At 34.9% G+C, this 13,623-nt stretch overlaps 1 protein-coding gene and 1 long non-coding RNA gene across 5 annotated transcripts in view; one reads left to right on the top strand and one right to left on the bottom strand.

Moving 5' to 3' along the window:
- The window catches only part of CCDC50 (coiled-coil domain containing 50), a 113,209-nt gene that overhangs the window by 52,702 nt on the left and 46,884 nt on the right, over positions 1-13,623 (top strand). For 2 of the 4 annotated variants that reach the window (XM_032298244.1, XM_032298243.1), the window contains 6 exons: positions 3,144-3,259; positions 3,666-3,710; positions 3,807-3,911; positions 5,721-5,800; positions 10,769-10,875; positions 13,103-13,623. In XM_032298244.1, coding sequence (XP_032154135.1) covers positions 3,144-3,259; positions 3,666-3,710; positions 3,807-3,911; positions 5,721-5,800; positions 10,769-10,875; positions 13,103-13,122 — 473 coding nt within the window. In that variant the 3' untranslated portion in view covers positions 13,123-13,623. The remainder of the gene's footprint in view (positions 1-3,143; positions 3,260-3,665; positions 3,711-3,806; positions 3,912-5,720; positions 5,801-10,768; positions 10,876-13,102) is intronic. The other 2 variants (XR_004275134.1, XR_004275133.1) reach the window with 1 other exon arrangement.
- LOC116564859 overlaps positions 1-13,623 on the bottom strand; it is a 317,617-nt gene that overhangs the window by 291,557 nt on the left and 12,437 nt on the right. The gene's annotated exons all lie outside the window — the stretch shown is intronic.

Raw genomic sequence — 13,623 nt, 5'->3', positions numbered from 1 at the left:
CTACTGGAATTGCAAATGTTTTGTTTTGCTTTTTATTTTGCCAGTACAAGGGATTAAAAAACAGTGCTACCAGGCAGATATTAAAATGACTACAACATGAGCTGATTCCCGTCTATCATTTTATATTCAGCTTGCTTTTTACACTTTACCTTTCTAGCCTTTGTAGGCATTTGATTTTGTAACTCACTGGACTAGATCAGAGGATTACATTATAATATAATTACTAGTAGTGGCATCTATTCTTGTGGTTGTAAAAGCACAGTTCTTAAAGTTGTTAGGACAGACCAAAGTAATATTTAACTTAATAATGAAGAAACTATCAGGATGACAGGGAGCTGGTTCGAAGAGCGTTTGCAGAGAGCAGCATTAATAGAATCAGCTGAAAAGGAGCGCGAAATAAAATTTTAAATGAAGTATAAGATAGGTAACTTTCTACAGGGCAGTGGGTACCTAACCTTTCAGAGTTACATCTCTATTAGATTATAAATTCTTAACAGCTTATCATTTTCTGCAGGTTAACTTCTAAACTCACAGGGCCATAAAACATTTGCACTGTTCTGCTGTGAATTGTTAGTCAAATATACTGACATTCCCTAAATGTCAGGCTGGTTTATTACAAATATTCGTACATGACATAAAAAAGAAGCTATTATGTTACCTTATTCCATGCTCAGAATAAAGTTATCTTGATATCAATACTTAAACAATTTTATTCTGTAAATTTATTTAAGGTTGAAGTTTTGTGTTCATTTAGGGATGTTCTTGTGTTCTCAAACCGAAGGATGATGAACAGAAAAAGACAAGGAGGTGTTACATAAAGATGTATATGGAACTTGAAAATACCACTCACTCGATTTTTTGAAAGCTAATTTCCAGAGTCTGTTTAGCATACTGAGATTCGGGAAACTCATTCCTTAATTTCCTTCAGTTAATTACATTAAAAAACTTTTTAGACTTCTTTGTTTTCTTAAGTGATGGCCTTACACTGCACTATCTTTGAGTTTTTTTTTCTATATCCTTAAAAAAATTCTTGTCACCTTAGGTCTAGAGGACACTGCAGAGAATGGGCATCCTGACGATGCAGAAATTTAGTATTCCAAGCTGTGGGAATTTTCTGCTTAATGAGATGTACACATTCCAGAGATACATCAAGGGTTTAAATAAACTGTTTCCCCTCTAAATATTTGGAACTGAGAGATATTCCTTCAGATTCTGACTCTTACTAAGTCATCATTCTCTTTTTAACTGCCAGAGGTTATAGTCTTATCACCCTGTCAAACCAATTAGACTGTTCAGTGGAATCTTGTCTTTGGCAGAATTTAAAACAATGTGTCTTTAATAAAATTTAAAGTGAAATATCTTCTTGGCTAATTCTGTGGTTTACCTTAGGAGGCATAATAGTGGAGAAAATTTGGTCTCTTGAAATTTGAGCACATCCCACTCTATTATTTCACTGATGGCAAAAGTGAAGGAGCTAGGCATGTTCCATAATCCTTAATTAGGCTTTGGGCTGCTTATTCAACTAGCGTTTTTTTCTGTAAATTGGAATATGGCATATATATATATATATATTGCAGACCCTCTTATCCACTGATGTTGCCCAGTACTGAGTTCCTTATCTAATTTCATTTTTTCTGAAATTTTCCTAGTTGTGACTAAGCTAAATAACTCAGGGAGATTTATATTCTTTTTACAGATGGTCCACTCTTGAGAGTATGCCATTGTTTGTTTTGCTGTCGCAAACCACTCGGAAATCTAGATTAAACCCAGCCCAGCATAAGACTCTGTAGCTGTAGAGATGATTTGAAGTGGTCTGTGCAATCAGGTTCTATTAGGTCTGAAGCTAAGAAAGCCAGGTTTACTAGTCTGTCTTTGTAGGAAAGACAGATGTTGAGTCTATGGCTTCAGAAGCCACAGAAGCCAGGTTGAAAGTTGTACAGAAATAGGCTTCACAAAATACTTAAATTCTCATCATTTGCCCAGTATTTACTTGTATTTTATTTTCTTTCCTTTTTAAAAATATTAGTAGCAAGTGAGTCAAATGTGAAACATTTTTATAAAAATTATTTTAATTTATAGTAATTTTAATGGACATAATACATTAAACCAGTGATTCCAATATTAATTGCAAGTAAGAATCAACTGGGAAGATTTAAAACAAACTTACCCAAGGACAGGTTACACCCAGGCTACTTAACTTAGAATCCCTGGGGATTGGGGCAGATCTTTTTATATGTATTCAAAGCACCCTCATGTGATTCTCCTATATAGCCCTGGTTGACAGCCTCTGGTATAGACAGACAGACAATCAGGAGTACATTTTCCTTCTCCTCTGAATAGTTAATTTACTGAAATGAAGTATTTCAGATGAGTAATCTTGTTCACTGTATTCAAAATTTCTATTAATTCTGAATATAATACACTCACACTGTTGAGTAAAAGTTTAAAGCGAGAATTGCTTTATAGGAATAAATTGGAAGAGAACTCTGTGGTCATTGTGCCCTCAATATAGCTCTTATGTTATATCGTCCCTAAAATTTAACAGTGCCATCAATCTGATCAAAGCTGTGGGGAAGATCTAAAGTAAGTGGTTTATTGACTCTCAGAGCAAAAGCCATGGCAGGGCCACTGCTTGGCTAACAGGTGTCATCACATGACTACCAGGTGATGCTGTTTCTGTTCCCTCTGAAGTAATAAGTATGCAGGCTGAGGTAAATGGGAGGAAGCCTTTCCTCTCCTCCATCCTTGACAGCTTAGCTGCTTTTAAACTCTGACTCTGTAATTTGTTTTTCTTTAAATTCTTTTTATTTTCAGTGACTTTTTTTTCACTTTGTATTTTCCAGGTCCTCACTTGCAACTTCTTACATAATTTTCTGCTGTTGCAAAAACTATGTGAGAGGGGAGTTTTTACCAGGCAGGTTTGGTTAGATATCTTTGTTTAAATGTATGCATTATCTACATTGCCACTTCCATTCCTAGGGCAAAAATATTTTAAGTGCACCCCACACTGAATTCTGGAGTAGAGGTAATATTGTCATTGTTAGCTACTAAAGAAAATCTTCTTTCTTAAATTTTGTAACTTCTCTGAAAACATCCTCAGTTGTTTTATTACATTGAGGTTTTTTGTTTGTTTTTTTTTAAAGGAATGAAGCCAAGAACAACAAAAGAAGCTATATCTACTGAATCACGAGTGACCCACAGGGATCAGGAATGGTATGATGCTGAAATTGCCAGAAAACTACAAGAAGAAGAACTTCTGGTGAGCACATTTTAAAGCAAAAGTTTAGCTATACTGATGGATATTTTTTTTCTGAATTCAGCCAGTCTTGAGATTATATTAATAGTCCTCTATCAATTAAGAAGCCTTTTTTATGAGTGGAAAAATCAAGACAATCGGAATAGAATTATCCAGTTTTGCTTGGTGAGTAAGGATTAACAATGAAGTCCATAGCCCCGTCTCTCCATGATTGTTCTCCATGACCCTGTTGGAGGATTTGATAAAAAGAGCTCCTGCTCTGGCTGGTGAAAGCATACCAACTGATTATCAACCTCAGGAACATGAATCACAATTATTTTCATAAACCAGCTTATTTTATACAAGATATTAAAAAAGACAACATAGATTCCAATTAAATTCTTTGTTTTTGTATTTTCAATAATCATAGGCTACCCAGGTGGACATGAGAGCCGCTCAAGTAGCTCAAGATGAAGTAAGTTAATGAATTTAGCTGATATTCTTTGGAAATATCCCCATATATTTCTGTCTGCAGCTCTGCAGTTAGTGATGTTGACTGTATTCTGTTTAGGAAATCGCTCGACTTCTTATGGCTGAAGAAAAGAAAGCTTATAAAAAAGCCAAGGAGCGGGAGAAATCATCTTTGGACAAAAGAAAGCAAGACCCTGAGTGGAAGGTAGAGTATGTTTTGTTTGTTTTCTAATTAGAAATAAGAAATGAAAAGGGGACTTTTCCTTTAAGTTAAGCTCTGCAAATATATTTAGGATATATGGATATATAAATTATCTGTATTGCATATGTGAATCTGATTTGTGAAGGTTGCATCACCATGAAAAATCACTGAAGTTTGAAAATAACTATGTAAAAAGTTACTGCTAAGATTGAAAACTCATTCTATTCCCTTTAAGACCCACTGAAGTGCAAGTGCTTCTGGTCATGAACAGTCTTAGTTTTCATATACAGTACTTTGATTATAGAAGAATGTAGCATTTTCACAGGCTTTCATATTTTCCTCAATGACCTTATCTTCCCCTCTCTACCCTTTGTGTTTATATTATCTTCCATCTCTATCACGTACTTGTTTCTCTTTCCTTTGACGTAATGTGGTTTGTGGCAGACTGAAATATACATACTTATCACCAACAATTATTACTTATGTCACAGTGAAAGACCTATCTAGCATAAATTTGGACTGTTACCTTTCCCCTCATTGATCAGAAATAGTGGACAAAATAAGTAGTTACTGCAATTCATTTTGCTGTAATTTTATACTGTATGCTGTAGTTGGAAGTTTCAGTTTAGCAGATTTTACTCATCAGTGACAGCGCACAAGGCAACACTTTGGAACTACATGGAAAGACAATTTTTCCTGATAGTAGTGTAAAATTTAGAGAGGAAGACAAAGTGTAGACAGCTAATAAATAGAAGGTCAAACTAGGTGGGAATAGAGCAGACAAATAGGGACAGAATTCGTACAATGCAGGATTTTTAAGGAGGGAGTTTACGGTAGACCCAGAAGAACAAAACCTATGTTGTGTATACCTGATGCAGTTGGTGTTTAGCACTGGTCCCTCTTGAACAAATTCCTCCACTGGGTTTCTGATTCCACTTCATAGTCTCAGTAATGGTTGTGAGGAAAAAGAAGGTGTAGAAACCCTGCTAATAGTATTGCTGTACTCTTTCCTGTTGCTCAGTTACCCACGTATTAGTCTAAAAACAATGAATGTATTATTCTCATACGAATTATATGTATTTAGCTCTCTCTTTTACCTAGTTCAGTAATTCAGGATTTTTTTCTAAAATATTGTTTTAGTTAACGATTCCCAAATACTTCTGTTAAATAAATTAAGCCACACATAATTGCCCAGGAGTTACTCAGATTCTTTGCTACCTTAACTAGGAAAGAGAAGGATTACATATCAAGCAGGTCAGAGGGCATGGCCACATCTCTAGCAAGTACCATGGCTTCTGTAACTTTTATTTTATAACTAGTGCCGGTACATTTCCACTCTTGGAAAAGTGGACTTGAATTTGCCTCAGTTGACTGTCTGGAAATCAGCCTAAGACCAGGTGTGTGGAAGTAAGTTTGAGTGTACAAACCTGGATTTCGTAGACTCTGGGCGTCCCCTAGTTCTTGTCAGCTGCTATGTAGGTATTATGTTAATAATCAGTGGCCAAGCAGTAGGGAAGTGTGTTTATGTGTGTTTAACCCATTTCTCTGGCTGCTCAAAGGCTGTCAGATGAGTTGGCTAAACACACCTTCCATGTAGGTCCAAAGTATACCTTTGTGACTATAAGTTTTATACCTCTCAGTGGCCATATATAAAAATATTTTATATTGTTCAACTAAATATAATTAATCTGAAATTACTAAGGGAGAGCTTGGCATGATTAACATAATTTCTGAACCTAATCTGTCTCTTTGTTTGATGATTCTGGATTGTCTGTGTGCATTATTTTTGTTTGTTTGTATTTTTGTCTATAGCCAAAAACAGCTAAAGCAGCACACTCAAAGTCAAAAGAGAGTGATGAATCTCATCGTTCTAAGAATGAAAGGCCAGCACGGTAAGATGACACCTAAAAAGGAAAATGAGGAAGTTGACTTCGGGGTGAGTAAGGAGATGACAGTTGCCTGAGAAGAGTATTTGTATTTTGGAGAAAAGATCCAAAAGTCTGCATTTGTGAGGTAGTGTCAAGACCTTCAGGGTTATTTTCGAACTTTATTTTCTGTCTTGGGTTGCACACATCAAATCAGATATTTTACAAAAGTTGAGGTGGATAAGGAAGGACATAACTTTTTGTTAGGACTAATTCTTAACTCTGCGTTCACTGAAGTTAGGCTTTTAGCTTGGAGAAGGAGAGTGATCTTTTTCCTAAGTAAAATTTCATGTTTTAAATTTCTACCGGGTTTTATAGCCACACTGATGTGTCTATGACATTTACACATGCCCAAACTCATTTCTTTCTGAATCTCAGTGTCCTTGACAAAATCTTGAATCCTTGCAGACTGTCTAAATCCCACTAGACAAATAGCTGTGGCTATGGTGTACATACTTTCTGATTTATCCCAAACAGTCATGGGTAATAGTTATTATGGAGCAGCTGTTGTCTTTCTGCCTCAAGTTGTCAACATTTAAGTCTCTTTGGAAGTAACCTTTTTTTACAAAAATTGCTTTTGGTTGCCTTAAACATGATGGAATGTGAAGAAAAAAACGTTAAAAAACAAAAAGAATACTAAATTTAACATTTTGAAAACTCAGAATTATTCAAATTTGAATTTTGTTTCTGATTAGTAATATTTATAATTCTTAAAACGTAACGTTTATTTCGTTGAATAATTGACACTATTGGTGCCACTCATTGCCCACACTTAAGCTCCTAGATTTGTTTCCTTCAAGTGAGTGTATTTAGTGTCCTTAGAAACTAATCCTCTATTTTAAAACTCATTTGCTTTCAGAAGATAAAAACCCTTCAGCAAATTACATTGGATTTGTATTGCTCTGAGAACAATAGTGGCATATTCTGTCTAGTTATATAAAATCTGTTTCTGTTGTAGCTTTTGGTTAAGCACCTGCCAAACCTTTTTTTAGAACTATATAGGTTAGTACATTCCCAAAGTATCCAAGTAAAAGAAGCAGCAGCTAATCTGTTCTCAGTAAGTAAATACATCTGGATTATTATTCCTTTTTTAGTCAAATGAATTTAAATCATCCTGAGGCTTATTCTGCAGTCTTCAAATCCTTGGCTTCTTTAGAATACTAATACTGTTGACAGCATATATGATGGAACAGTCTTGGATGGTTTCTTAAGATGGTTTATTAAAGTCTGAAACAAGTTTTTGGAATGTGATAGATACTTTAGAAATATTTGGCATATTGAAAGTGAATAATTAAATGATCCTGTATTAAAAATGGCCATTGTAAATGAATGAAAAGTGACTTAAAGCTAGTAGAGCAGAAATTTTTGTTTTTACTTCAGTGGAGTATGTGTCTTTAAGTGTCACTTTAGGATTGTATATATGACAAAACAAAAAATAAGAATTTTATGAAACCTGTATTTTCATAGTTAACAATTAAAGCTTATATATCTTGCCATATGTAGATACCTTGCACAACTAATATCAGAATATATACCTTTTGGTTAGAATCTTCTAAAATGTTATAGTTTAAGGTCTTGAATTTAAGACTTTAATCAATCTTAATTTTTGTCTCTGGTGAGAGGTATGGGTCTAGTTTCATTCTTCTGGATATGGTCAGCCAGTTTTCCCAGCACCATTTTTTGAGTAAGATGTCCTTTCCTTATTGTTTATTTTTGTCAACTTTGTCAAAGATCCCTTGGTTGTAGGTGTGCAGCTTTATTTCAAGGAGTCTCTATTCTGTTACATTGGTCTCTGTGTCAGGTTATGTACCAGTACCATGCTTTTTTGGTTACAGTAGCCTTGCATAGTTTGAAATCTGGTAATGCAATGCCTCCAGCTTTGTTCTTCTTGCTTAAGATTGCCTTGGCTATGTGGCTCTTTTTCGGTTCCATGTGAATTAAATAGGTTTTTTAAAAAAATCTCCAAAAAAATGACATTAGTAATTTGATAGGAATTTGTCAAATCTGTAGATTGCTTTGTGTAGTATGGACATTTTAATAACACAGATTCTTCCAACCCATGAGCATAGAGTGGTTTTCTATTTAATTATGTCATCTATGATCTCCTAGACCTGACAGACAACTTAAGCATAGTCTCAGGAAACAAAAACAAAAATTAGTAGCATTTCTATATTCCAGTAAGGTTCAAGCTGAGAATTGAAAATCAAGAACTCAATCCCATTTACAATAACCACACACAAAATACCTAGAAATACTTCTAACCAAGGAGGTGAAGGTCTCTGTGAGGAGAACTACAAAACACTGTTGAAAGAAGTTTTTCACTGTTTATAAGGAAATAGAGAATAACTTAGCAATCTGAATTCCAGATTGTTTCAACTACATGGTTTTATACTGGTAATATTATTTGTTATTTTACTTGGATTTTTTTTCTTAGAAAAATTAAATATTTTATAAATCTCATTTTATTCCTTGTGCATCCTTATGAATGTGAAATACATTTGTCTCCATTTATTTATCAGGTATTTATTGAGCGCCCTAATAATTGGCTCACGCATAATTGGGATACACGTCAATCAGTAAGAATGAACTCTGTCATGTTCTCAGGAGTTTATAATCTAAACAAATAATTATCCAAGTAACTATTTTGATTGTGTTGAGTGCTGTGAATGAGAAGTACAAGATGATAAGAACATGGGGAGACATCCTGGTTTAGGTGTCTAGGAGGGTTTCTTAAAGAAATGAATTCCGAAAAGTGTTTGACTATATTCTTAAGGTAAATGTGTAAATTATTTCATGAGAACAGTAGGAAACAGACAATCTTAATACAATAAAACTATAAAATAAAGTGTTGGTTAGTAAGATTTTTCTAACTCTGAACTTAAATGTCCTTAACTTTAAAATAATTGTCTCTGGTATAACAAAATAATTTGTTAGGACTCCTGACAACAGTAAACCAAGATTTGTTCTCTGCATAACCGGAAATTGAACAGAACTTATGAGAACACTTAAGAGAACTGAAGACATTCTAGATTGATTTGTTTATCTTTACATGGACATGCTAGAAGACTTGTGGGCATCCTGTGCTTTGTTTCATAACTTTAGCATACTTTTCCTTGATGATATGAGTTGATGGTGAGGCAATAATCATGGATTGTTTTTGTGAGTCCAACTTCTGTCTTTCTGATTTTTTTGACTGCCTAATGACATTAATAAAAGAGTGAAGGGCAGACTGGGTCATTCTAATTACCAACCCTGTTTTTTTTTGGTCTTGAGTCACTTCCTCAGACACTTATTTGCTCTTTGAAGCTAATTTCTTTAATCCTAAAGGTCAGATTTCTTTGTCTCAGGTTTTCTACCAAGTCTTACATTATTTTTTAAAGATAAGAATTATAAATGTCAGTATTGGAGAAAAACACCATTTAATTTCCAATATTTGTAAACAAAAGGTTTAAAAATAAAAATAAGAAAACTACTACATTATTCACTGTGTTCACATTACTTATATGCATATAACAAATGCATGAAATGATATTTGAAAGTACAAGTACAGATACATATGAAAGTGTACTTATGGAAATCTAAGATGCAAATGTACTCATATACATATAGTCTTGTATGCAGATGATGCAGCTCCTCATAAAAATATACACCTATGTAGTAGAGCATAATAGAGTAGTTATGAACACTGGTTTTAAAATCCAGTTGAGTTTGAGGCCTGGGTCTGCCACTTAACAGCTGTGTGAACATGGACAGATGATTTACCTTATCTAACCTAATCTGACTCTGAAATATGTATATGATAGCATATACACTTGTCCTGAAAGTTAATTGAGATAATCTGTGTAGAACCTGTAGCATAGTCCTCAGCACATACACCCGTTTACATCCCATGCTGACCTCTTCTGGCTGCTGAATACATCCAGGGAAAGACTTACTGCTTAGGGACAAGATAAAAAAATCTGAAAACATTTGCTCTTATTTTTACATGACAGAGCCCATTGTACCAAACCGACTATAAATTTACAAACCTCAGAATACTTATGCCTTCTATATTTTACATATAATTGTGCAAAATGGCCTGTATATTTGATAAATCTTAATCTCATGTTATGCTTTAGTGCAAACTTTGAGTACACCTTTGGGAAGTAAGAAAAAGAATGAGAGGTTTTCTGCTTCAATGCCACATGTTTGCATAAGTCAGTACTGAGTAGTTAATAAAAAGTTTAGTAAAAATTTTATCTTTTTTTTTTTAACATTTTTTTTTTTGCCATAAAATGTTGAAATGTATTGCATAGAAGTTGCAAATGTATTAAGATCTGTTTTGCCACCTAGTGGATAAAGGAACGTTACTCATGAAATATAGCAAGGGGAGAAATGCCAGATGTAGGTGATGGGGAGGAAGGCAGCAAATCACACTGCCACGTGTGTTCCTATGCAACAATTTTGCATGTTCTTCACATGTACCCCAAAATGTAAAATGCAATAAAATAAATAAATGGGAAAAAAAAAAAAAAAAAGAAATTTGCTTCCATTGCCTCCCTCCTTGTCTGTCTCCTACCTTCCTCTTTTTTCCTTGACTTTATTACTTCTTTTCTGTTCTTTATTCTCTTCCTTTTTCTTTTACTTGGTAAAGAAAAAGAGTATTTCTTATAAATGGCAGCAGTCACATCTCACTAATCTTTATCTAGCACAGTTCCTAACATGCATTAGTTGTTAAGGAGTTACTTGTTTTAATTGAATTATATACATCGAAACAAAGGAACAGTAATATAATTTATTCAAGGTCATGCAACTGTCCAAGAGCTACAGTGTGAATTCTGAAGCATTTTGGATTTTCATTTCATCAGAAAATGTTTTTAACTTTCAGTCCAGTGAAAGGCGGCGTTGTAGTAAGCATTAGTTAGAATGCCTCTTTAAATTCTGGCTTCCTTTTAGGCCACCACCACCTATCATGACAGATGGTGAAGATTTGGATTACACTCATTTTACAAACCAGCAGAGTTCCACACGGCATTTCCCAAAATCAGAGTCCTCTCATAAAGGTAAGGAGAGTATGTATGGTCAAGTTTAGGATCTTTTATATATAATATATTACAAGCCTCATGTTATAGTGGAAACATCAAATTCTGTGTTCTGACCGCTAGAGTGGAAAAATAAGTTATTCTTCCCTCAGCAGGTTGTTATAGCACTCCTCATTTATTAAAACAGTAACAAAAAAAGACAGAAAACAGAGCACCCTAAATTGAATGTAAGATATTCTGTGTATTTACATGTTCCTCTACGAAGAGCGCAAAGCTTTCATCAGATTCATACATACCATACATACATACATACATACATACATATATATGTATATATTTAGGAGACAGAGTCTCACTCTGTCTCCCAGGCTAAAGTACAGTGGCATGATCTCGGCTCACTGCAGCCTCCACCTCCCGGGTTCAGGTGATCCTTTCATCTCAGCCTCCCAAGTAGCTGGGATTACAGGCGCGTGCCACCATGCTTAGCTAATTTCCGTACTTTTTGTAGAGATGGTGTTTTACCATGTCATCTCAGGATGGTCTTGAACTTCTGGACTCAAGTAATCCTTCCACCTCGGTTTTCCAAAGTGTGCTGGGATTACAGGCATGAGCCGCTGCACCAGGCTCTTTGACCAGATTCTTAAAGGGTGATTGTGACCTCCATTTAGCATTTTCTGTAGTGGCTCTTGTTTCCTATCTGCGTATGACTCAATTAGATTTAAAATATGCATGCATACCTCCCACATAACTTTTATGCAAAAGAAAAAGGGGACAAAGCAAATAAAAAATATAGATACCTAAATTGGACGAAACCTTTAAAATGTGTTACCAGAAAGGGGTCCCAATCCTTGGATCTCCTGTAAGAAAAAATTCTAGGGGAATCCCTAAAGTGAAAGCAAAAGCAAGTTTAGTAAGAAAGTAGAGGAATAAAGAATGGTTGCTCCATAGGCAGAGCAGCAGTGTGGGCTGCTGGTTGACCATTTTGTGGTTATCTGATTATATGCTGACAAGGGGTGTAGTATTCATGAGTTTTCTGGGAAATGGGTGAGCAAATCCTGAAACTGAAGATTCCTCCCTGTTTTAGACCATATAGGGTAACTTCTGGATGTTCCCATGGCATCAGTAACCTGTCATGGCCCTGTTGGGAGTGTCTTTTAGCATGCTGCTGATGCATTATAGTTAGCATATAATGAGCAGTGAGGACAGCCGGAGTTCAAATTTGTCACCATCTTGGTTTTGGCCAGCTTCTTTACCACAGCCTATTTTATCAGCAGGGTCTTTTTGACTTGTGTCTTGTGCCGTCTCATCTCATGACTGAGAATACCTAACCTCCTGGAATGCAGTCCAGTAGGTCTCAGCCCTGTTTTATTCAGCCCCTGTTCAAGATGGAGTTGTTCTGGTTCAAATGCCTCAGACAGAAGGAACAGTTGGGTTGTATTTGTTCTTGCAGGGATCTGCATTCACTTATGTACAATTTTATGAGTTGTAAAATGAAATGGTGAAAAGGTAGCTTCTTATGTTAATTTCCTCATCTGCAAAATGGAGGCAGTCAAAATAGAAAGTGTCAGAGTTGTCAGAATCATTAAAGGTTAAATATGTAAAAGAAGCTTGCAGAGTGCAGTAGACTTTGCAACTATATTAGATCTTATTGATGCTGTTTATTGGTTATGAGTTTTGAAGACTTAGGTGGTATTGTTATTCATTTCCAAATCTAATAACAATGTCCTGAAATTTCTTTAAATTACATTTTCTGCTGTCATTTAAAAATACCATTGCACAGATGACACTCTAGACTACTTAAATCAGCATCTCTGGATGGAGGTTGTCAAGCATTTGCATTTTTAAGAAAGCTTCCCTCCCCCCATTCTGACTTTGATTCGATACTGAGAAAAAGACAAAAGGAGGATAGTTGGACATTATAAACATCTTCATCAAAACATTCCACCTCAGTTTTCATCAATTGGTGGCATTTTCACTGTTCCTGATTTAACAAAATAGCTCGTATTTTTTTTTATCAAACTATATATGTGTCACCTTTTGGGGGGGGTACTTTTGTACTGTCCTTGACGTACATTTGATGCATGATATTAAAATAACACATTGATTCTGTGTGTATGTCAGAATCAAGAAACAAGTACTACTAGAATTGTATAGAAATAAAGTTATTTTGCTGGGGCAGGGAGAAAAAGCTGTCTGAGTTTCAAAAGTTTTTCCTTAATTGTGTTTCCTTTTTTCTTCCCCTCCCCAGGTTTTCATTACAAGCATTAAAAACCTAAGAATCTGCCTTGAAAATGGACTCACTTTAGCAAATATTACTGGGTGATACCGAATGAATTCTACACGTATTTTTTTCATCTGTGTTTGCATTCCTGGGATTTATCCTCAAGCATATATTTCTGACCATAAATAATTTTAATTCATTTCAAATGTTTTGGTTATCCATGATCACTTGGGCAGTATGAGAAAATGTAGCTTCTGAATATTGGCCACCTCTATGCTGCATATACTTCCTGGGATATAGTATCTAAGATCTCTGTAAGCTGCCATTTTGTTAGGTATAGAAGTTTGGTATCTAGGGAGTAGGCCTTATTTAGCAATTCAAATTTTATGGAGATGAATGATCAAAGTAAAAACAATGTTTGGGTGCAACGCAGAATAAAAGAATATAACAAATAGCTTTTTGTTGCATTAGTGTATGATATTTTGAAGGACAGAGCTTTTGCTTTTTGTACTCTTTTGGAAAAGAAAATCACAACCATAAAGTATTTT

The sequence above is a fragment of the Sapajus apella genome, unplaced genomic scaffold, assembly GCF_009761245.1.
Source record: "Sapajus apella isolate SASKATOON/1434 unplaced genomic scaffold, GSC_monkey_1.0 scaffold38, whole genome shotgun sequence".
In the NCBI taxonomy this organism is placed as follows: Eukaryota; Metazoa; Chordata; class Mammalia; order Primates; family Cebidae; genus Sapajus; species Sapajus apella.
Note: the sequence above shows the minus strand (reverse complement) of the source record. Positions and strands in the feature narration are given on the sequence as shown.